Source organism: Gopherus flavomarginatus, chromosome 1 (genome assembly GCF_025201925.1).
Source record: "Gopherus flavomarginatus isolate rGopFla2 chromosome 1, rGopFla2.mat.asm, whole genome shotgun sequence".
In the NCBI taxonomy this organism is placed as follows: domain Eukaryota; kingdom Metazoa; phylum Chordata; order Testudines; family Testudinidae; genus Gopherus; species Gopherus flavomarginatus.
The window spans coordinates 98527096-98551427 of record NC_066617.1 but is presented as its reverse complement, the minus strand read 5'-3'; the positions used below and the strand labels follow the sequence as shown (position 1 = coordinate 98551427).

Genomic DNA, 24332 nt, shown 5'->3' with positions numbered 1-24332 from the left:
AGACTTTTAATCTTTTTGTTGGTCTTCTATGCACTTTCTCCAGTTTGTTCAAATCTTTCCTGAAATGTGGCACCCCGAACTGGACACAATACTCCAGTTGAGGCCTAATCAGTGTGAAGTAGAGCAGAAGAATTACTTCTCATGTCTTGCTTACAATACTCTAGTTAATATATCCCAGAATGGTGTTTTCTTTTTTCTTTCTTTCTTTTTTTTTGGCAACAGTATTACACTGCTGACTCATATTTAGCTTGTGGTCCACTATGACCCCCAGATCCCTTTCTGCAGTACTCCTTCCTAGGCAGTCATTTCCCATTTTGTATGTGTGCAACTGATTGTTCCTTCATAACTGAAGTACTTCGCATTTGTCCTTATTGAATTTCATCATGTTTACTTTGGACCATTTCTACAGTTTGTGCAGATCTAATCCTATCTTCCAAAGTACTTACCATCTCTCCAAGCTTAGTATCATCCACAAACTTGTGTACTCTGTATGCCGTTATCTAAATCATTGATGAAGATATTGAATAGAACCAGATCCAGGACCCATCCCTGTGGGACCTCACTTATTATGCCCTTCCACTGTGAACCACTGATAATTACATTCCGGGAATTATTTTCCGACAACTTATGCACCCACTTTATAGAAACTCCTCTAGGTTGTATTTTCCTAGTTTGTTTATGAGAAGGTCATGCAAGACAATATCAAAAGCCTTACTAAAGTCAGGATATACCACATCTACCATCATAGGTGCTGGAACTAGGGATGCTGGGGCTACTACCGAACCCTCTGGCTTGAAGTGGTTTCCATTATATATAGGGTTTACAGTTTGATTCAATGGCTTTCAGCACCCCCACTATAAAAATTGTTCTGGCACACCTGTCTACTGCTTCACCCTATCCACAAGACTTGTAACCCTGTCAAAGAAAGCTATTAGGTTGGTTTAACAGGATTTGTTCTTGACAAATCTATGCTGACTGTTACTTATCACTTTATTATCTTCTAGGTGTTTGCAATGGATTGCTTAATTATTTGCTCCATTATTTTTCTTGTACTGAAGTAAAACTGACTGGTCTGTAATTCCCCAGGTTGTTCTTATTTCCCTTTTTGTAGATTGGCACTATATTTGCCCTTTTCCACTCCTCTGGAATCTCTCCCATCTTCCATGAATTTTGGAAGATAATCTCTAATAGCTCAGATATCTCCTCAGTCAGCTCCTTGTGTATTCCAGGATGTATTTCATCAGACTGTGGTGACTTGAAGATATCTAAGTAATGTCTAAGTCTTGTCTACACTGCCACTTTACAGTGCTGCAACTTTCTCGCTCAGGGGTGTGAAAAAACACAGTGCTGTAAAGTGGCAGTGTAGACAGTGCAGCAGCACTGGTAGCTACTCCGCTCATGGAAGTGGGTTTTTTACAGCGCTGGTGCTGCGATTACACAGCCAAGTTAAAGCGCTGCCGTGCTAGTGAAGACATACCCTAAGTAATTTTTAACTTGTTCTTTTCCTATTTTAGCCTCTGATCCTACCTCATTTTCACTGGCATTCATTGTGTTAGGTGTCCAATCATGGCTAAACTTTTTGGTTAAAACTAAGGCTATGTCTACACTTGCAGAGTTTTTGCGCTGTCAATTTCACTGGTGATAGGGAACTGGTAAAAGAAAAGCACTGGTTTATGTTCTCACTTACTTCCACAGGCATCAGATCGAAGGGCCGCCCAGAGGATTCAGGGGGTCTGGGGTCTTTGGCAGCGGAGGCTCCCTGCCACCGAATTGCCGCCGAAGACCCGGGGCGGAAGGACCCCCCGCTGCCGAATTTCCACCAAACTCTGGGGGCCCGGGGCCTGCGAGAGAGTTTTCCAGGGCCCCTGGAGTGAGTGAAGGACCCTGAAAAACTCTTGTGGGGGTCCCTGCGGGGCCCAGGACCTGGGGCAAATTGCCCCACTTGCCCCCCTGTCAGATCTTGTTCACATTTGCAGCACTTCTGTCCCCGATGAGAGCAGTGCACTGAGGGCAGTTATCCCACAGTGCAGCTCTCTCCATTTTGAGGATAGGTCTTATGGGAAGGGGAGGGGGGTGATCGTGGGGCATCTTGGGTCCCTGCACAGCCTTCTCTCCCCAAACACTGATCAGCTCTAGTAGCTCAGCATTGCTCCAAGCAGGGGATCGTTTGCTCCCTGGAGCAGGCATTGTCACCTGGCTGGATGATAAGTGAGCACTTGCCAAGAAAACAAGAAGGGGAGTTTCAAAGTTTTGGGGGCTTTACGGGGGGAAGGGCAGAGGTCTGTTTACCTGGTGTCAGAGCTGCAGGCCAGAGTGGTCACCTAGACACTATGTGATATCCTCTGGAGGCTAAAAGTTGTGTAAACAGGAAGACTGTGTCTTCATTTGCACATCCCTACAAAAGTATCACCAGTAAGAGCTGTACGCCTCTTGTGGAGGTGATTTTCTGTTTGTGGTGAAACTTCTGAGTTTTTCCGCAAAAAGTTATTGGCAAGTGTAGACGCTCCCTTGTTTTTTGCGCAAAAAAGGGACTTTTTGTGCTTTAAATGGCAAGTCTAGACATGCCCTAAAACAAAAAAAGTCATTTAACACTTCTGCCATTTCCACATTTTCTGTTATTTCCCGCCCCCACTTGAGTAACAAGTCTATCCTGTCATTGTTCTTCCTCTTGCATCTAATGTATTTGTAGAATGTTTTCTTATTACCCTTTATGGCTGTAGCTAGTTTAATCACATTTTGTGGCTTGGCCTTTCTAACTTTGTCCCTACATACTTGTGGCGTTTGTGTTTATATTCATCCTTCATAATTTGACCTAATTTCCACCTTTTCTAGAACTCTTTTTTGAGTTTCAGATCGTTGAAAATCTCCTGGGGTATGTCTACACTACCCGCCGGATCAGCAGGCAGCGATCTATCCAGCAGGGATCGATTTGTCGTGTCTAGTCTAGATGCGATAAATTGACCCCCGAGCGCTCTCCTGTCGACTCCTGTACTCCACCGCTGTAGCTGAAGTTGAGTAACTTAGATCAATCACACACACACACACTCCCCGCCAGTGTAGACCAGGCCCTGGTTAAGCCAGGATGTTCTCTTGCCATCCTTTCTGTCTTTCCTATGCCATTGGAATAGACAGACTTGCCAAGGCACAGAGTAATGATTACCATCAAAACAGAGAGTAGGAATAGAGAGCGAGAGAAGAGGAAAGGGAGAATGGAAAGAGAATAGAAGGAAAAAGGAGAGAGTGAGTTATGAAGGTGGAAGAGTGAAAGAAGGACATCCATGAAGGATGGGTGGGAGGAGTAGAGAGGGAAGGGGAGGAAGAGGTAAAGAGGCATGAGACAGGGAGAAGAAGAGAAAGCAGCACAGGGATAAGAAGGGAAGAAAACTGGAGCAAGGGGGTTTGAGGCAGAGCCACAGAGGAGAGAACAGATGAAACTACAGACGCCTGTTACTTTAGAATTCTATGGAGCAAATATCATATTGATTTTGACAGCTGAAATGAACAGGGCAAAAACTGTGTCTCGCCGCTGCCCACCTTTTCCTTTTTCTGTTTTCACCCTTCGTTGCCCCCTCTTCTTCTTGAAATGACTAACTGGCCCCTTCCTGGGCATATAAAGCACAGGAAGAATTGAAGTAACTTTCCTTGACGAGAGCCGCTGGCCCTGCCTCGGAGATGTCACAATGGATTTTTTATGCACCACCCCAAACCCCTACTAATTAATGCTTCATGCCTGAGAAGTCATGTCAACTGCTCTGTGGATAGGGATCTGAAAGCCAATCTCAGCAAGAGGGTGGGGTCAGATTTGCATGAGGCTCTTTTGTCTTAACTCCTTTCATTCCCACATCTCTAGTAACTGGGAGTTCCCTTTCAGGCAGCACCTCCATCCCTCACAGCCTCTATAGCACCACCCCCAGCCAGTGCTTCCAGCCTGTTCCCTACAGCCATTCCGCCAGCCCCAACTCGTACTCCTGCCCTGTTCCCTACAGCAACTCCCCCGTCACAGCCAGCCTTTCCATCCCATTCCCTCCCTCCAGCGACCCCTCACAGCCAGCACTCCCACCCTGTTCCCTACAGTGATTCCCCTCCACAGCCAGTCCTCCCACCCCATTCCCTACAGCAACTCCAAGCTCATTCCCTACACGACCCCCCCCACAGCCAGTGGTCCTGCCCCTTACCCTCGAGTGACTTCCCCCTACACCCGGCACTCCTGCCCCATTCCCTCCATCGACTTCCCCCACAGCCAGGTCTCCTGCCCCGTTCCCAAAAACAATCCTTCCCACAGCCAGCGCTCCTGCCCCGTTCCCTCCAGCGACAAATCCCAACAGCCAGCACTCATGCCCCGTTCCCTCCAGCGACTCCCCAACAGCCAGGGCTCTCACCCTGTTCCCTACAACAGTTCCCACGCCCCCAACCAGTGCTCCCACCGTTCCCTACACTGACCCCCTCCCCAGAGCCAGCCTTTCTGGCCCATTCCCCATAGTGACTCTCCCCCTCCCTGTTTCCCACCCTGTTCCCCATAGTGACTCTCCCTCCACAGTCAGCCCTCCCGCCCTCTTCCCTCCAGCGAACCCTCAGCCAGCCCTCCTGCCCCATTCCCTCCAGCATCATTCTCAGCCAGTGCTCCCACCCCGTTCCCTCCAGTGACTGTCCCACACAGCCAGCGCTCCCACCCCATTCTCTCCAGCGAATCCCCCCACAGCCAGCGCTCCCACCCCGTTCCCTCCAGCATCCCCCCCCACAGCCAGTGCTCCTGCCCCATTCCCTCCAGTGACCCCCCCAGACAGTGCTTCCGTCCCATTCCCTCCAGCAAACCCCCTGTCCCCAGCCAGCGTTCCTGCCCTGTTCCCTATAGCGACTCCTGTTGAGAGTGGCTTGAACTGGAAGTAGTTATGAGTTCCTACATCTTGAGTACTATTCTGCCATTCCCCACGGTGACCATCACCATTCTTTTGCCCCCCTACACCTACCCTAGACAATAATAGTTTTTTGGGGTAGCATTGTTCCCCCTCCCTTTCCGAGAAGTGTCGCACAGGAAACCTTGAAGGAGAATATAGTCTCTGGGTGGAGAGGCATTACTGTACAAATTCAATTTCTTGACAGCTCTCTACTCAAATCCCTTCACAGCTCAGGGGTTTCCCACTGATTTAGCAGTAGTTCCAGCTCCCTAATCCCTTCCTGCACTCACCCACCCACAACCAAAGGCTAAGTAACATCTGTTCAGCGACGGAGGTGAGCTGCCATTTACTTGAGAGGGATGGAGGGAGAGAGCGTTCAGATCCCGGTATGAGTTTTTGTTGGGCCATTTGCTTTGCTTGATTGCTTCTGAGCCTGAAGACACCAGCAGCAATTACGATAAAAGAACAGAGACTATAAGATGCCGAGAGAAGCTAAATTGGAATATATAATCAGGCCCATGCTTTCCTGTCAAGCTGGGTTGCAACAAGGGGAGGATTAGGGGAGAAGGTGGTGGATGTCTTGGCTGGCCTTAATTTGACCCTGTTCTAGTTAAATTATAACACCTGCAGCATGCTGTGATCAACATGGTTTCCCAAACTCTTTCGGATAGCTAGGGGCAAGTGATGGGTCGAAACCCCAAAGTTCAGATGCAGACCCAGACTTCACTTTCTTCAGGTCCAAAATTTTGGGTGCTAGCTGTGAAATTCTGATCCAGCTTCAGATTTCAGCCCTTTCTCCCCAGGCATAGGAGTCACTGGATTCAGGATAATTGTTCAGGCCCATTACAGAGATGGGGATTTGAATTCAAACTTCACAGCTGGGCCCCCTTTCCCCTGAGTTTTGGTCTAGTGAACTCTGTTGAACAGGGTCAGCCATGTAATCCTGAACCCTGTGAGGATCAGGCTCACCACTGGTAGGGTGTGGGTGTTAGGTGAACCAGGAGTTCGAAGGCAAATGTTACAAGAGCTTCAAACTCTTGTGTGGCAAATGTGATCCTGATTTCCTGACAGTTAGCTTGTTCCTGGCTACTCATTCTCGGTGACATCCCAGTCAGTCTCCATGGTAACCTGTCCTACTGTCACACAGGGAAGATTATGACATCAGATGATGCACTCTTCCAGTGCAGCCCAGCTTCCCTCCATGAAGGGCCAGCTCTAACTTTTTTGCTGCCCCAAGCAAAAAAGAAGAGCGCTGTCCTGCCATAAGCCTCCCCCCGCACGAGAGCCACTCTGCTGAAACCTCCGCCCCCCCGAGCACCACGCCATTCGAAGCCCCACCCCCGAGAACTGCGCAAGCCCCCGTCCCCCTGAGCGCCTCACTGCCCAAAGCCCCCGCCCTCCTCTGAGTGCTGCGCAAGCCCCCCCTGCACTGCACCGCCCGAAACTCCTGCCCCCCGAGTGCCATGCAAGCCCCCGCCCCCCTGAGCGCCGCACTGCCCAAAGCCCCTGCCCCCCCGAGCGCCACACCAAGCCCCCGCCTCCCCTCCAAGCACAGTGCTGTGCAAGCCCCCACCCCCCCAGCACAACACTGCGCAAAGCCCTGCCCCCCTAAGTCCCGTGCCACCCAAGCGCCATGCTGCCCGAAGTCCCAGCCCCCCTCCGAGCGCCACGCCACCCAAAGCCCCACCCCCCTGAGCACCGCACTGTGCCACCCGAAGCCCCGCCTCCCCGAGCGCTGCGCCACCGAAACACAAAGAACCCCATCAAGTGCTGCCCCGACAAACCAAAAAAAAACCCCGAGCGCTGCCCAACCCCAAGGTGCCGCCCCAAGCACGTGCTTGGTCGGCTGGTGCCTGGAGTCGGCCCTGCCTCCATGTACTGGGTACCACCAGTAGAAACACAGTCCGGGGAGGTGGGGGACAGGGTGGCAGGGAAAGGATATGAAAGCAAACAACAAAATTGAAAATTGGTGGGGTTCTGCAGGTCCACCTGCTGAAAATACCCATGTCTCTGAAAGATCCCATTTTGAAAGAGGATGGAGGTGAAATTTGAATTGCCCGCACAGACAGTAGGTTCCTTCCTGGGCAGGGGGTTTGCCTCGTCCCAGTCTCCTCCCTCCTTGGGTCTGTGTGTCTGGCATCACTTTGGGGGGTGGGGAGAGACATTGACACAAGGTAACGCCAAGGCTCGAGACATCAGGAATGAGAGATACATGTCAAGGGGTGGTCCTGAGGCAGGAGAACTGCTGAATCAGAGGAGATTCTGGAACCGTGTTATGTGGAGGTTCAGGGGGTCCACGTTATAGCTGATATCTCTGAGCTGAACATAGTGGGCATAACCAACTAGCCGGGACCCCTTGTCATCCAGTGCTGGTGTGCATGCATGTCCCACTTGTTACCCTTGCTAAGGCTATTACTGAGAATCCTCATGAGAAACTGTAAGTGGCAGTTCTATCAGATGAGCTGAAACCCCTGGCCAAACAGGTAGGAGCTGAGCTCATCTCTGTTAGAAGCTGCTCTCTGCAAAACCTTAGAGGATCAAACTTTCTCCCAAAAGAATAATTCCCTCCTTTCCCTGAGAACCAGTTGTTCTTTTTCAGTACAGCTGGCACTGAGACTGACTGTTCCAGGATCTTGCAACCAAACAAAACTATAGTGTAACATCCAGAGCCACCTAGAATGCTGTATGCTGATACAGCGGCTACTGGGAGCTTTGTAACTACAGCTCCCATAGACTTCTGACCCTCTTGCTCCAAACTTCAGCTGGAGGAGGATCTCAGCTGTAGCAATATAGTTGACAAGTTCTGATTCTATCCAGTGCAGGGAAGTAGAGTACACGTACCAGCAGCGAGTTCATTATGAGATTGTGCCTTTCTGCTGTACTCATGCGCTGTGAGAGCAATTGGATCTTTTCCGTGGGGATTTGTGCCTCAGCGAAGGCCCCCTTTCCAAATTACAAGGTTTTACATTAGGATCATTTGCTTTTTTACTATCTGCTTGAGCAAATTTGTTTTGGATTGTTCTGCTATTTGTCAGAGCGGAAACCCCTTGTTTTCACAGCTCTCATCCTGCCCCGCCACACATCTCCACAGAGGGTATAGCTGACAGTGTCCTCATGGTTACAGTGTTGTTGTAGCCATGGTGGTCCCCGGATATGAGAGAAGCGAGGTGAGTTAAATAATGTATTTTATTGGACCAACTTCTGCTGGTGAAAGAGACAAACTTTCAAGCTACTGGAAGAGCGCTGTGTAGCTCCAAAGCTTGTCTCTCTCACCAACACAAGTCGATCCAATAAAAGATATTACCTCATCCACCTTTTCCCTCTAGTGTACTCATGGGAAGTGGGCGCAAAGAACATCTGCAAGTGTATAACTCCGTGTGGAGGCCTGTGTCTTTGTGTGCGTGCTTGCATGTCTACATGCACATATCTTTGTGTGTGTGTATTACTTTGTATCCTTCCCCAACTGCTGTTCACATCTTCAATCCCTGTCCATCATTCATGCTTTCTGTGGGCTGACTGTGTCTCCTTTATGAATATTTTGATTATCTGCACAAAATCCCGTCTCTCTCCCTCTACGTTCACTGTGTATGGAGCTGACAGCTCCGGGGGGGACAGATGAACACCGCTGCATTTCAGGAAAAGAATTATTTCACTCAATTACTCTAAAAGTATGAGAGAGAACAGAGCGGGGGGAAAGAGACAGAGAGAAAATAATCACAACACCTCGACAGGTTTACCCCATTTTGTCTGAAAATCTATCACTCCGACAAATTCCTTTGTGAAAAGTTTAGATTCATAGATTCATAGACTCTAGGACTGGAAGGGACCTCGAGAGGTCATCGAGTCCAGTCCCCCGCCCTCATGGCAGGACCAAATACTGTCTAGACCATCCCTGATAGACATTTATCTAACCTACTCTTAAATATCTCCAGAGATGGAGATTCCACAACCTCCCTAGGCAATTTATTCCAATGTTTAACTACCCTGAGAGTTAGGAACTTTTTCCTAATGTCTAACCTAAATCTCCTTTGCTGCAGTATAAGCCCATTGCTTCTTGTCCCATCATTAGAGGCTAAGGTGAACAAGTTTTCTCCCTCCTCCTGATGACACCCTTTTAGATACCTGAAAACTGCTATCATGTCCCCTCTCAGTCTTCTCTTTTCCAAACTAAACAAACCCAATTCTTTCAGCCTTCCTTCATAGGTCATGTTCTCAAGACCTTTAATTATTCTTGTTGCTCTTCTCTGGACCCTCTCCAATTTCTCCACATCTTTCTTGAAATGCGGTGCCCAGAACTGGACACAATACTCCAGTTGAGGCCTAACCAGCGCAGAGTAAAGCGGAAGAATGATTTCTCGTGTCTTGTTTACAACACACCTGTTAATGCATCCCAGAATCACATTTGCTTTTTTTGCAACAGTATCACACTGTTGACTCATATTTAGCTTGTGGTCCAGTATGACCCCTAGATCTCTTTCTGCCATACTCCTTCCTAGACAGTCTCTTCCCATTCTGTATGTGTGAAACTGATTGTTCCTTCCTAAGTGGAGCACTTTGCATTTGTCTTTATTGAACTTCATCCTGTTTACCTCAGACCATTTCTCCAATTTGTCCAGATCATTTTGAATTTTGACCCTGTCCTCCAAAGCAGTTGCAATCCCTCCCAATTTGGTATCGTCTGCAAACTTAATAAGCATACTTTCTATGCCAACATCTAAGTTGTTGATGAAGCTATTGAACAGAGCTGGTCCCAAAACGGACCCCTGCGGAACTCCACTTGTTATACCTTTCCAGCAGGATTGGGAGCCATTAACAACTACTCTGTGAGTACGGTTATCCAGCCAGTTATGCACCCACCTTATAGTAGCCCCATCTAAATTGTATTTGCCTAGTTTATTGATAAGGATATCATGCGAGACCGTATCAAATGCCTTACTAAAGTCTAGGTATACCACATCCACTGCTTCTCCCTTATCCACAAGGCTCGTTATCCTATCAAAGAAAGCTATCAGATTGGTTTGACACGATTTGTTCTTTACAAATCCATGCTGGCTATTCCCTATCACCTTACCACCTTCCAAGTGTTTGCACCTTTAATTACTTGCTCCATTATCTTCCCTGGCACAGAAGTTAAACTAACTGGTCTGTAGTTTCCTGGGTTGTTTTTATTTCCCTTTTTATAGATGGACACTATATTTGCCCTTTTCTAGTCTTCTGGAATCTCTCCCGTCTCCCATGACTTTCCAAAGATAATAGCTTGAGGCTCAGATACCTCCTCTATTAACTCCTTGAGTATTCTAGGATGCATTTCATCAGGCCCTGGTGACTTGCAGGTATCTAACTTTTCTAAGTGATTTTTTACTTGTTCTTTTTTTATTTTATCTTCTAAACCTACCCCCTTCCCATAAGCATTCACTATGTTAGACATTCCTTCAGACTTCTCAGTGAAGACCGAAACAAAGAAGTCATTAAGCATCTCTGCCATTTCCAAGTTTCTTATTACTGTTTCTCCCTCCTCACTGAGCAGTGGGCCTACCCTGTTCTTGGTCTTCCTCTTGCTTCTAATGTATTGATAGAAAGGTCTTCTTGTTTCCCTTTATTCCCATAGCTAGTTTGAGCTCATTTTGTGCCTTTGCCTTTCTAATCTTGCCCCTGCATTCCTGTGTTATTTGCCTATATTCATCCTTTGTAATCTGACCTAGTTTCCATTTTTTATATGACTCCTTTTATCTTGTAGATCACACAAGATCTCATGGTTAAGCCAAGGTGGTCTTTTGCCACATTTTCTGTCTTTCCTACCCATCAGAATAGCTAAAGTAGAAAAGTAGACACCTGCTCTTCATGTCCTTTGGGTGGGGGGGAATGAGGTGATGGATTGTAGGGATCAGTTCAGATAGAGAGGTTACAGTGCTCAAAAGAATTGAGACAAAGCAACATGGTATTTTAATATAAAATGAATCTGATGCTGGTGAAAGGTGCTGAATAGACAGCCCTGAAATCTAAAGGCCCCTATATATGACAAGTGCAGCATATGAAGCAAGCATTTCTGGTTTTGGAGTAGATTAGGGTGACCAAATGAGAGATGTGAAATATTGGGATGCAGGTGTGTGGTGGTGGTGGTGGGGTGCTGGCAGAGCAAACAAAACAAAACAAAACCCCAAGAGCCGGTAGTGGAGGAAAAAACAAACAAACAAGCAAACAAGAACAACAACAAAAAAGAGCCACCGGAGCGTAGGAAAAATTGGTGGGGGCTGAGCACCCACCGGCAGCTCCACACCCCACCCCCCCATGCCAGCTCACCTCTGCTGCACCTCCACCTCCCCTGAGATGGCTGCCGCGTCCTGCTTCTCCCACCTCCCTCCAGTGCTTACGCTGCCATATAGCTGATTAGCGCAAGCCTGGGAGGAAGGGGTGAGGAGGAGGAATGCGACATGCTTGGGGAAAAGGCAGGGCCAGGGCGGGGATTTGGGGAGGGATCCAATGGGGCAGAGGGGGCAGGGCTGGGGGCAGGGCAAGGGTGGGAATTTGGAGAGAGATCCAATGGGGGGAAGGGGTGTGAGCCCCCTCCACCTGTGTGCTGGAGGGCATAATATCAGAACAATTCACGTCCCAACCAACAAGTAAAAATCAGGACATCTGGTCACCCTGGAGTTGATGCAGTGGAAAGGAGAAGTTTTTCCTATCCCTCTCCTATGCACCTTGAAACAGCAAGAGACTGTCACTTTTTCCCCTGGCCTTGTGTGGTTAATGTCAAGAAGGATTCAGAAGATCTGGGTTCTATTCCTGAGTCTGCCACTGACTCAGTGGCTAACCTGAGGCCAGTCACTTTACTGCTGTGTGCCTCAGTTTCCCTTCATGTAAATTGGGAATAACAATGCTTGCCTACCTTCCAGAGGGGTCATGAGCCTAAATTCATTAACATGTGTAAAGTGCTTTGAGGTTCTCTTACAGTAGGTGCCTTATAAGGCCCATGTTTCCTCTCTTTCCCGCTTATTAAATTAAAGGAATGTTTCCTTAATGTTTGTCTGACTGGCAGGGGTGGGTTAAAGCCAATGCATTACTCATAGCTGCTCAGTTCTCAAGGTTATTTGGGGAGAGAACTCACTGCGTAGGTTGCAAGTTTAAAAAAACACAGATCCTGTATATATCATAAAGTAAGGACATACCCTTAGGATGGTGTCCAACAGGAGTGACGTACAGCTGAGATGTGATACTCCTGCTGCTTGTGGGCCCTGCCCAATGCTATAAGGATCCTTGATTAGATCTCCTACTATGGGAATCCATGGATGTGTAGGCCACAGTAAGTCCAGCTGCACCAACTGGGAAGGGAAGGTGGCTGCTGTGCTCCAGACTGTTCGGCTGCCAGTGGACTCCAGCCCGCCTCTCTCTGCAGGGGTCAACTGTGGGGTGCGTGCTATTCTGCCACCATCCCAGTGCCAGGCTGGGGTTATTGCAGCCTGCTGCGCTGGAGCCTGATGGCTCGTCACTGCTGCTCGCTCTCTCACTTTCATTCCAAAACTTATGGATTGAAGGGCTGAATTTTCTACCTTGGGGTTCTGGGGACTTGAGTTCTGCTCTTATAGGGCTCCCGAGGACTCCAGCTTCACTCTAAGGACTTACACTGTTGCCAGAAACTCTTGAATAAAAATGCACCCCGTTCTGTGTAAAGCCAGTCCTCATTCATTTCCTCTGCCTCTCCAGCCTCAGTAGGGAGCACATTAGCATATTATCAGTGTATTCATGGGTTGGTTCATCAGTACCCCTTGTTTTTAACACTTTCCCCGCCAGCTGGATGGAAAAGCACGAATGCATTGAAAGCTGTTTGCACTGCATGGAGGGCGTGAACACCCTGCCCTCTCATCTCGAGCACCCCTCACTTCCTCGTGCTGGTGACCTACCTGTCGCTTAAACTGGGTCTTGGATTGTTTTAAACTCACTCTCTGTCTCTCCTGTTGCAGGATGGTGGAATATTCCCTGGACCTCCAAAACATTAACTTATCTGCAATCCGTACTGTCCGTGTCCTGAGGCCCCTCAAAGCCATCAACCGGGTGCCTAGTAAGTCGTTCTTTCCTCTCACTGGCACCTCATTCCATCTGCACTTCACCCTTGTCTGTGCCGTTTTTATTCATTGCTCTGCTGCTGTGTCTGGGATCTCTTCACCCATTGATTGTCCAGCCCTGGACCTCCAGGTAGCTGGATTGACCTTGTTGCCTATAAGACAGGTATGCATGTATACTCTGTGTATCACCAAAACAATGGCCCCCAGAGTCCAGTCCCAGCTGGTGGACCATTGACTGGCTCCGGAACTGGGAAATAGGTTTGGAATACTTAGCTGGGATACTCCAGCTCCAAGTCACCAATCTAGCCTCAGTTTGGCTGTGAGCACCGAAGAACTCAGGGACGTTGGGAGAATGGGGTAGAGCCACTAGAATGGGGTAGAGCCACTAGTTCCAATCCAAGTGTAGGCTAAGTTCCTGTGTACCTGAGATTTTCAGCCTAGCCCTTCATTTTGTCTCCAACCGCTCCCATCCCACCCTCCAAAAAAACCTTTTTCTCAAAGGGCTTTGCAAAGGCTGTCTGTCTGGGTTGTGAGGAGTGTGTGAACAGTAAGGCTGCATGTGGAGTCGTTCTGTCTGTCGTGCCCAATTGATGACCAAAGTGCTGGAGCTGGGAGTTGGCAATAAAGCAAGAATTTTTTTTGTCTCATGTAAGAATATGGAAGGGGTGAGACCACCTGTAGAGTCATGGTGAGGTGTGTGGTGGGGGATGGATGAGCAGTGAGATCCAGTGGGAGCAGGAGTGAGGGGGTTGATCTCTACTACCTTCTGCACCATTCTTCAGTTTCCTCTCATTTAAAAATACACCAGGCCAGCTCTGCGTGGGGGTGAACAACAAAGGTGTATTGTGTCTATTCCTTGCTGCGCACTTTCTCTTTTCCCTCTTTTCCTGGTTCCCACCTCTGCAGCTCTGTGTATATGCAACATGTATGAGTCAGGGCTGTGAGCTCCGCTGGGGATTGAGCTGTCAGGATGTGATGGGCCGAGCCTGAACCTGGAGGCACAAGCAGCTTTCTGCAGTTCCTTGGCCCACCTAAATGGCTTCCCTGCTGGATTGGCTCAGATCTGAGAAATGGGCCCACCTTGGTGTTAATTTCACTGTGGAGGGAATGGGGTGAGGAGGGGTACCATACACAGGATCCAGCTATGTATCTGCTTTGTTCATACAACACTTCTCTCTTTCCTTCTTTTCCATGCAGTCAATGGACACTGACCCCTGCCGTGTGACAGGGGTATAATCTTTTTTAACCCTGCCCCATCGCACGTGGCAAGGGCTGGGAAAACAGAAACTAGCCTCTTATCTGCGTGTCACATCTTTATTACGCTCCACCTCTCTTCCTTTCTCTTTTCCCTCTTCCTCTGCATCTCCTCTTTCTTGATTCAGTTCTGATAACTATAGAGCACAGTAAGATAGACAAGGATTGCCCGTGTCACCACAGGAAGTATCCACTGTATATGGCACAGGTATCACGGTGGTTATAACGGGAAATGGATTTGATGCAGTGGGCCAATTTCATGCCATTGAAGTCAGTGGAGTTACACCAGCAATGAATTTGTCCAACTGTGTCTGTTTGGTTTCAGAGTAGCAGCTGTGTTAGTCTGTATCCGCAAAAAGAACAGGAGTACTTGTGGCACCTGAGAGACTAACAAATTTATTTGAGTATAAGCTTTCGTGGGCTACAGACCACTTCATCAGACGCATGCAGTGGAAAATACAGTAGGAAGATATATATATACACAGAGAATGTGAAACAATGGGTGTTACCATACACACTATAAGGAGAGTGATCAGTTAAGGTGAGCTATTATCAGCAGGAGACAAAAAGAACTGTTTGTAGTGGTATGAAAATGGCCCATTTCCAGCAATTGACAAGGAGATGTAAGGAACTGTGTGGGGGAGGAAATAATGTGTCTGTTTGGTATTTCAGGTCATGCATTGCTCAGTGAAAACAGCTGTCACATAAGACATTGTGACACTTTCAGCATTTCTCCCCAGGTTTTATACTGAGTTTTTCTTCCTTACCATATAATGAGAAGTCTCTTTCTTCTTCCCCCTTTAATGCCCCCTGCTCTCACTTTTATCAGGCTATCCGCAATGACCAAGACCTCCTTAGGGCTCTCCCACAGTGGTAAGGCCAATCCCGTTCCATACCTCAGTGTCTTCATTCCCTTCTCCAGAGCTGAGGGGAAGTTTATTACAGCTGAGAGCAGGCAAGAAACTAAATGAAAGAAACCCCGTTGACAGGCTGTCTCCTGAGGATGTGTGCCAAGGAAATTTTAATTATTAGGGCCCAAAACTAAAAACAAAGCTAGACAGATCAAAATGAAGCCCTGCATTCTTATCTCTCTTGTACCAGTGTAAATAAGGAGTAACTCCAGTAGAATCAATGCAATTACACCTGGGGAAAATCAGGCGCACAAAACTAGATTCAGAGATGTTAAAGCCAGAAGGGACCATTGTGATCATCTAGTCTGATTAGGGTGACCGAATGTTCCGATTTTATAGGGACAGTCCCGATTTTTGGGTCTTTTTCTTATAAAGGCTCCTATTACCCCCTACCCCCATCCTGATTTTTCACATTTGCTGTCTGGTCACCTGACCTCCTGCATAACACAGGCCATAGAATTTCACCCACTTAACCCTTTATAGAGCCCAATAACTTGCCATACAGCCACCTCTAGGCATTTCTTCCCCACACTGATCCCTCTTCTAAACTCTACTTCTCTCCACTATAGCAGTGTCTGTGTAGAACTAATACTGTTTTAGTTTCTATTCTGCTATCAGGCATTTATATCTCTGTCTGTCTACAACAGATATATGGTTGTATGTGCAGTAGTTCTGGATGAAGAGGCACTTTCATTATTAAATGAAAAAATAAATTTCCTTGGATAGGAAGACTGTCCTGTGGAGTGAAAACTGGCTAAAAGGCCGTAAACAAAGGCTAATGATAAATGGGAATGTGCTGAGGTGGAAGCAAGTGTCTAGTGAGGTACAGCCAATATCACCAACAGGACCTTTTGTCAGAAATCTTATTGAATGTCTTTTTAAAATTCTTCATTAAAGTAACAAAAGGAGAAAACTGGAGGAGGCAGGGGAAGGAAGGAGTGATCTGCAGCACGCATATTCAATGGGAGGGAGGAGGACTCTGGGAGATAGCAGTGGTGAGACAGACACAGGGCCACGTTTTCAAAAGAGCTTAGTGCCACATTTAAGCAACTAAATAGGAGCCAGACTTTCAAAAGATCTCAGCCCTCAATGTGAACCCAGTAGGCTGAGCTCTTTTGAAAATCTGGCTATGTGTTTTGGTGCCTCCCAGAGAGCTGAGTTCTTTGGAAACTTTCTTCCCAGTCATGGGTGCTGCACTCTTCTGAAAATTCCTGCCCATGGGAGTGAGACAGGCAGCAAAGATGAGATGAGTTTGCAACGTGCAATGGCAGCATACAAGGTTATTACAATGTTGGGCTTCATATGCCAAGAGTAAACCTAGACTAGAAATTAGAAGAAGGTTTCCAACCATCAAAGGGGTAAGATTCTGGACCAGCCTTCCAATAGGAGTACTGAGGCAAGCAACCTAGCTAGTCTTAAAATGAGGCTTGATATATTTAAGAATGAGATTATATGACGAGGTTGCCTGCGATAGCAGGGAAGTGGACTTGATGACCCAGGAGGTCCCTTCCAGTCCTGTGTTCCTAATATTCCCTCTCTACATGGCCTTATCTAGACCATTGTTTTCAAATCATGGCACTGTACTACTAGAATTTATTGGAAGGAATTCACAGAAGAGCAACCATAATGATCAGGAAGCTGGAGGGATTTGATTGATGAGGGAAGATTTTTAAAAAGCAAAATCGGTCTAGCTTGGCTAAGCGGGGATGTCTAAACAGGATGGACATGATAACAACCCACAAATCATTGATTTGTGAACTGATTTTTTGGTGTGCCGCCTGAGCTATCACTTAGAGTGATGGGATGAAATTAATAAAGAAGAAATTTAGAGTGAATAACAGGAAGAACTTCCTTATACTGAAATCTAGTAAGCCAAGGGAAGTGGTGGAAGCCTCGTTGGTTGTATATGACATGATACAAGTATATGAAATAATAAATGGTACAGACAAAGTAGATCAGGAACTTCTGTTAACACAAGAACAAGGGGACGTTCAATGAAATTAAAAGGAAATACTTTTTTCACACAATGCACAGTCAGACCATGGAATTCACTGCCCCAAGAAGTCATTGAGGCCAAAACTTAGCAAGATTCAAAAGGAGATTAGACATTTGTATGGATGTTAAGAATGTCTAGAATTATCATAGTTAATGATAACAAGTTTTGGAGGAGACATTAAACTCCATGATTCAGGGTTTGAGCCAATCTCTAAACTACTAGGGAATAGAAGCTTCTTGTACTTTCATCCGAAACATCTGGTGCTGGCAATTGTCAGAGACAGGACACTGGACTGGATGGGCCCAGGGTCAGATCCAGTCTGGCTGCTCCTGTGTAATTTTTAAATTAGACTGGACAAAATGCTAGAAGCCCAGTTTTTATAATACTGTATGTCTCACCCAGGCATTAGCATTCATGCTTCCCTCTCACATTCCTGCCTTTAGCCTTATGAGTGCTGCCTTTCAGGGTTTTGTCTGAAGGTGCATGAAACAGAAATGATATCCTGTTGTGGTCCTATAACCATTCGAATTAATTCAGTAACAAGCTATCCAAGCTAACAAAGTGTAAAGGGGAGAAAGACCCTTCAGGTCTCTGTCAAAGGTAGTTACAATCTGCTCATGGTAGGTCTTAACATTGGGTTTGGGGTATTTTTCCACAACCTTTGGTTATTATTGTCCATTTCTGATTCAGTGGTAGATTGCTATGTAAAATGTCATCTCTGTCATCTCTTTTCTTCCCATCCTCTCCAGGGTAATGCAGTTTTTTTTCCTAACTGCTTTTTAATGGAAAGTCTTTAATCATTTCTGATAATTTGAGGAAATATCTCTTACTCCATCATATTTTTGACATTGGAGCACAAAATGTCTCTTCGGTTCACTCTGCTGTCACATTGGTTGCACAGTCCTTTTGCACTGTACTATGTGCCTCCCAATCTCTGCCTTAAATTTATGGTCACTGATGCTTAATTTGGTAAGAGTCGTCACAGACTGCACAGAGGCGAGGAAATCTGCTAATGTGAAGGTTCTGTGGAGGGATCTGTAGTAGACTGTTGCATAGCAACTTTGTTGAATAGGAAGCATATGTGTCTATTAATATATAGTGTATGAGTGTAGGAATATATGTGGGGGGGTTGCATATACATCTCTCAATATACTACTATCTCTTATACTTAATATGGCATATTATTATTTAGAGTTGTGTGGGAACAGGGTTTTCCATTTCGTGCGGAATTCTGTGATTTCAAGGTTTGTTTCAATCTGAATTGGAACAAAAACAAAAAAGTTCCCATTTTCACTTGAAACAAAATGTCTTCCCTCCCACCACAAAAGAAAATCATTTTTGGTCGCCTAAAACATTTCATTTTGGATTGTGACATTTATACAATTTTTTAGTAACATTAAAATAAAAGAAATTTTGAAATGAAAAATCAAAACATCTGAAAATATTGAACCAGAAAGTTTTCACCTTATTGAAACCTTTTTTTTTTTCAAAAAAAATTCCAAAGTGAAATTTCATTGATATATTCCTGTGGGAAGTTTCGGTTTTGATGAAATGGCATTTTCTGATGGAAAACTGTTCCACTAGAAAATTTTCCACCAGCTCTGTTGTTGTTGTTCATTTATATTGCAGAAGCTCCTAGAAGCCAACCTGGTCAGGTTCTCATTTTCAATTGCCAATCTCAAAAAGCTTTCCAAAAGTGTATTAGTTTTATCATCCTCCTGTTACAGAACGGGCGACTGAGGCACAGTGAGTCACCAGCAGAGTCACGAATAGAACCGACATCTCCTGATTCGCAGTCCTATGTTCAGCCCACTAGACCAAAACAATAATATAAACATAATTTAAAGCAGCTGAACCCTGGGATGGCGAGAACAAAGCAGTTCAATATTTACTTGTCTGCCTTAAATCTGTATTCCACACCCAGATGTTTGGTGTCATGTCAGTGCCTAGGACAGAGAGATTTATATGGATGTAAACCCCACTTGTAGCCCCGTGGAGAAATGATGACTTTTGACTTCTCTCCAGTATGTTTTTGAGGAACTAATTTAAATGGAGAGTGTATGTGAAATTAGCTTCTGATAGGGAGCTGTATTAGGCTGTGGAACAGTCTGTCTTAAAACTAACTAGACAAAAGCCTGTTTCCCTGTGGGAAACAGTCCTGCCATGGCTTGGGGATCTAATAGGTCTTTTCCATCTCTAACTTTTAAAATTCCATTATAAGCCCCTTGTTTCAGATACTATTAACTTTCTGAAAAAAATTATTCTTATTTGTCTTCTGTCCAAAGGCGACTTAATTTTGGAAAATGTAAAATTCCATTTGACTATTTTTGAACTGTATTTTCTTATTTCAGATGGGGTTTTTGTGCACAAATAACTCAAAGCCAGATTCTTTCCCCCCCAAATTTCAAATTTGCCATGCATTAAGTTTTCTGTTGTTGTTAAAAAATGTTTGCGGAGCACCATATGTGTACATGTTCCCCCCACACACAAAAAGTAACAATACCTGGCAATTGCGTAGCACTTTTCAGCAGTAGATCTTAAAGCAAAAAAAAAAAGGGCAAGGCAAAGGAGTTTACAATCTAAGGCTATGTCTACACTGCAGATCTTACAGCGGCACTGCTACCAATACAGCGGCACCGCTGTAAGGTCTCCCGTGTAGCTGCTTTATGCCAGCGGGAGAGAGCTGTCCTGCCAGCATAATTAAATCACCCCCAATGAGCAGAGGTAGCTATGCCACCTGTTTTTTCACACCCCTGACCAACAAAAGTTTTGCTGACAAGAGTGCTAGAGGAGACATAGCCTCAAGGGTATGTATACACTATGAAATTAGGTTGATTTAATAGAAGTTGATTTTTTAGAAATCGATTTGATACAGTCGATTGCATGTGTCCCACTAAGCGCATTAAGTCGGTGGTGTGCGTCCACAGTACCGAGGCTAGCATCAACTTTTGGAGCGTTGCGCTGTGGGTAGCTATCCCACAGTTCCTGCAGTCTCCGCCGCCCATTGGAATTCAGAGTTGAGCTCCCAATGCCTGATGGGGCAAAAACATTGTCGCGAGTAGTTCTGGGTACATGTCGTCAGCCCCTCCCCCTCCGGAAAGCAATGGCAAAAAAATCATTTCTAGCCTTTTTTCCTGGGTTACCCGTGCATATGACATACCACGGCAAGCATGGAGCTCGCTCAGCTCACTGTCACCGTATGCCTCCTGGGTAGTGCAGTGCTACACAGCAGCATCCCCTTGCCTTTTCTTGCAGATGGCAGGCAGTACAATACGACTGCTAGCCATTGTCATCCCGTGGGTGCTCCTGGCCGACCTCAGTTAGGTTGGTCGGGGGCACCTGGGCAGACATGGTTGCTTCTGGTTGGCTTTGGTGAGGACGGTCGGGGGCATCTGGACAAAAATGGGAATGACTCCAGGTCATTCTCTTCTTTAAGTTTTGTCTAATGAAGATTCAGTCCTGCCTGTAATATCATGCCAGCTAGAGGCTTCTGCCTCAGGCTGCTCTCCCAGTCGGTAGCACCGCACGGTCACACCTACCCCAGCCTACCCCTTGCTCCACATGGCTCATAAAGCCTGGACAGTAGTAAGGAGCAGTTCAACTATAGGCTGAGCAAGTGCATAATGGTGGTAGAATGTGCCTTTGCACGTTTGAAAGCTCGCTGGCGCAGTTTACTGACTCGGTTAGACCTCAGCAAAACCAATATTCCCATCGTTATTACTGCTTGCTGTGTGCTCCACAATATCTGTGAGAGTAAGGGAGAGATGTTTATGGCAGGATGGGAGGTTGAGGCAAATCGCCTGACCGCTGATTATACGCAGCCAGACACCAGGGCAGTTAGAAGAGCACAGCAGGGCACGTCGTGCATCAGAGAAGCTTTGAAAACCAGTGTCATGACTGGCCAGGCTACGGTGTGAAAGTTCTGTTTGTTTCTACTTGATAAAAACACGCCCTCTTGGTTCATTCTGCTTCCCTGTAAGCCAACCCCCCTCCCCTCCCCGCTTTGATCTCCGCTTGCAGAGGCAATAAAGTCATTGTTGTTTCAAATTCATGCATTCTTTATTAATTCATCACACAAATCAGGGAATAACTGCCAAGCTAGCCCTGGAGGGGTGAGGGAGGAGGGAAGCAAAGGGGTGGAGTAGTTGTAGGGGCATCCCCTAGAATGGCATGCAGCTCATCATAGAAACGGGGCTCTGACCCGGAGCAGCCATTTGCCTCTCTGGTTCTTTTGTAGGCTTCATGCGGCACTGCTGCAGATCCCTGTTATAACCTCTTACCTTCATGCCCTTGGACGTTTTTTTCAAATATTCTGGCATTTTGTCTTTTGGAACGGAATTCAGATAGCACAGATTCATCTCCCTATACAGCGATCAGATGCAGTACCTCCCGTTCAGTCCATGCTGGAGCTCTTTTGCGATTCTGGGACTCCATGGTCATCTGTGCTGATGAGCTCTGCATGGTTGCCTGTGATGATCAGCTCACTACTGGCCAAACAGGAAATGAAATTCAAAAGTTTGCAGGGCTTTTCCTGTCTACCTGGCCAGTGCATCTGAGTTGAGAGAAGCTGTCCAGAGCGGTCACAATAGAGCACTCTGGGATAGCTCCCAGAGGCCAATACCATCGAATTGTGTCCACGCTACCCCAAATTCAACCCAGCAGGGTCAATTTCAGCACTAATCCCCCCATCAGGGAGGAGTACAGAAATCTATTTTAAGAACCCTTTAAGTTTACAAAAATGACTTCATCGTGTGGATGGGTGCAGGGTTAAATCGATCTAATGCTGCTAAATTCACCCTAAACTCATAGTGCAGACCAGGACTAAGGACAAGATTATCAATTGCCCTCTATGCCCAGGCAGTAAAAGTAAGGGGCATAAGAGCCCTCCTTATTCCTCTGCATGGGCTACCTGCATTGCCAGTCCATAAGTAGGGGAGAGAGCAGACTCTGTGGAGTTGTGATTCTGTGCTCCAGGAAGGTGGGCAAGGAATGGGTGAAGAGGAGTGAGGAATAGGCAGAGCCTTGGCTTTATCCCCCAACATGCTGGCCAGTGGAGCTGAGCCAAAGCAGAGGGGGATGAAATCTGTGCCTGCTGTAGGCCAGTAGAAGATGGCCTTCCTTTGAGAGCTAGGGGAGATAATGAAAGGAGTTGTAACTCAAAGTCATGGTTCCTTCCATAGACTCCTCCTGAGTAAGACAGCTGTTTGTCACCCCTTTCTATGTCTAAGAAGCAATGTCTTAAGGTAGCTCTAAGTCAGACAAGCATGTACAGTCTACAGAAGAGCAATAGAAAGAGAAGATGGAGGGTGAACAGGGCAGCATAGAATTCAATGCTGGCAAGTGACATGAAAGAGGTGGGTCTGAAACAGGGAGAAAAGTGGATATGGTTGATAAACAAGAAGTGAGAGGCCATTTCTGCCCTAAATGTGGTGTGAAGAAAGATGCGACATTGATCTTGGAAGAAGTGGGAGGAAGGGGAAATACTGGAGGTGAGAATTGGGAGGAGAGGGAAATGTCAGCAAGTGTCAGTAGGAAAAAAGTTCATTTACAATTGAATAATTAAGTGAGAAGTGTTTGGAAATCAGTATTTAATGCTACCTCATTAATCAATTTACCAAGGTCTAGAGTTCTAGACACGCATAGGGATATCTAGAAATAATCCTGGTGCTGTTATATATATACATTCAAATAAAAATGTAATGCACTGGCCTTTATTTAAATGAATGATCCATCAAAAGAATTTTTTTAAACAAAAATTAAATTAAGTTAAATTAAACTGATGTCAATGCAGCATCATGGCAGAGATTTTAGATCCACGAGAGTCAGGGAATTCCAAAGTTAAACTTTCTACAGTATTGTTAATGCTACCACATTGCACATGTGGGGATAAATTTTCAAAAGAGTTCTGCTCCCTTTCAGGCTCATAAACAGGCCAGTGAGAAGGTGTACAGGTGCTCCAACATGTCGGAGTTTACTGGGTTCCTGCCTGTAAGATGGCCAATTTGGGCAGGGCTATGAAAGGAAAAGAGAAGGATGTGACCTCTCTCTTCTCAGCTGACTGAAGTTGGAAAGACCTCAGTTAGTTATTATCCAGTAGTTTGAGTTGATTTGTTCTGGTTGCAGTGTTGCCAGACCCAAGCATTCAGAAGTCATGCCCCAAAAATCATGAGATTGGCTTAGAAATCATGAAAGTTTTTTTTTTAAAAAAAGTGGGGTTCTTTTTATTTATCATATGGTTTTTGAACCTTTCAACCTGGGTCCTGTTTTTAATCTTTTGTCTGCAGTCATGAGGGATAGAAGCTTTTATTTCTTTTAAATGAAAGCCGAGATTGTCCGGTATTCCCAAGCCGCAGGAGCTGGGGCTTTACGCCAAATATCACGAGACTTGCAATAACATCTCCAGAGTCAGAAACGCTGTGGTGTTGGGTTTTGGTTTTGGAAATAAAACAAGCCCTGAAGGAAGGGATCTGAAAGGGCCTCATTTGAGCTTCCTTTTTCCTTTTAAAGCCCTGACCAAATCGGCTGCGTGACAGGCAGGATTTTCCAAAGTGCTCAGAACCCAGCAGCTTCCATTATGACACTTATGGCCAGATCTTTGAAAAAGCCAAGTAGCTGATAGGCTGAGCTCTCTTGAAAATCTGGCTGCTTATTTTGCACCTTGCATGGGAGCTGAGATGTCTGGAAAATTTGGCACCATAGAGTGGTGGATACCATGGCAATATGTGTAATAATGCCGCTATAGTATGGTGTAAAAATAATGCAATATACAGTAATGCAAGTTACTGTGTATGTATGGGTGGGCCAAGCTACAACCATAACCTTGAATTTCTTGATTTTTGTGCATTTAGGGCCTGATTTTCCTGTCACTCAGGGTATGTTTACCCACTTTGCCATAGTGAGCTTGAATAACTCTAGCAATGAAGCCATAGCAGCTCAAGTACATACCCCGAGTTCTAGGCATGGCTTGTGAAGCCCATGCTGCAACCTGTGCTGCTGAGGCTTCACTGCTATTGTTATTCAAATTAGCTAGATAAAAGCTAGCATAGGTCTGCTGCAGTCACACCTTTGGCTGCAGTGTAAACATATGCTCAGTTTCATACCAGAGTAACTTGGTTGCCTCCGATAGAATTACACCTGATTCATACCGATAATAATGAGAGAATCAGCACCTTTAAATCTTAACCAGAGAGTTGTATTTACATAGTTTACATAGTTT

General features: G+C 46.0%; 1 protein-coding gene across 2 annotated transcripts in view; it reads left to right on the top strand.

The window, feature by feature from the left end:
• CACNA1I (calcium voltage-gated channel subunit alpha1 I) overlaps positions 1 to 24332 on the top strand; it is a 139861-nt gene that overhangs the window by 29900 nt on the left and 85629 nt on the right. For both annotated transcript variants that reach the window (XM_050916795.1, XM_050916784.1), the window contains exon 3: positions 12854 to 12951. In XM_050916795.1, coding sequence (XP_050772752.1) covers positions 12854 to 12951 — 98 coding nt within the window. The remainder of the gene's footprint in view (positions 1 to 12853; positions 12952 to 24332) is intronic.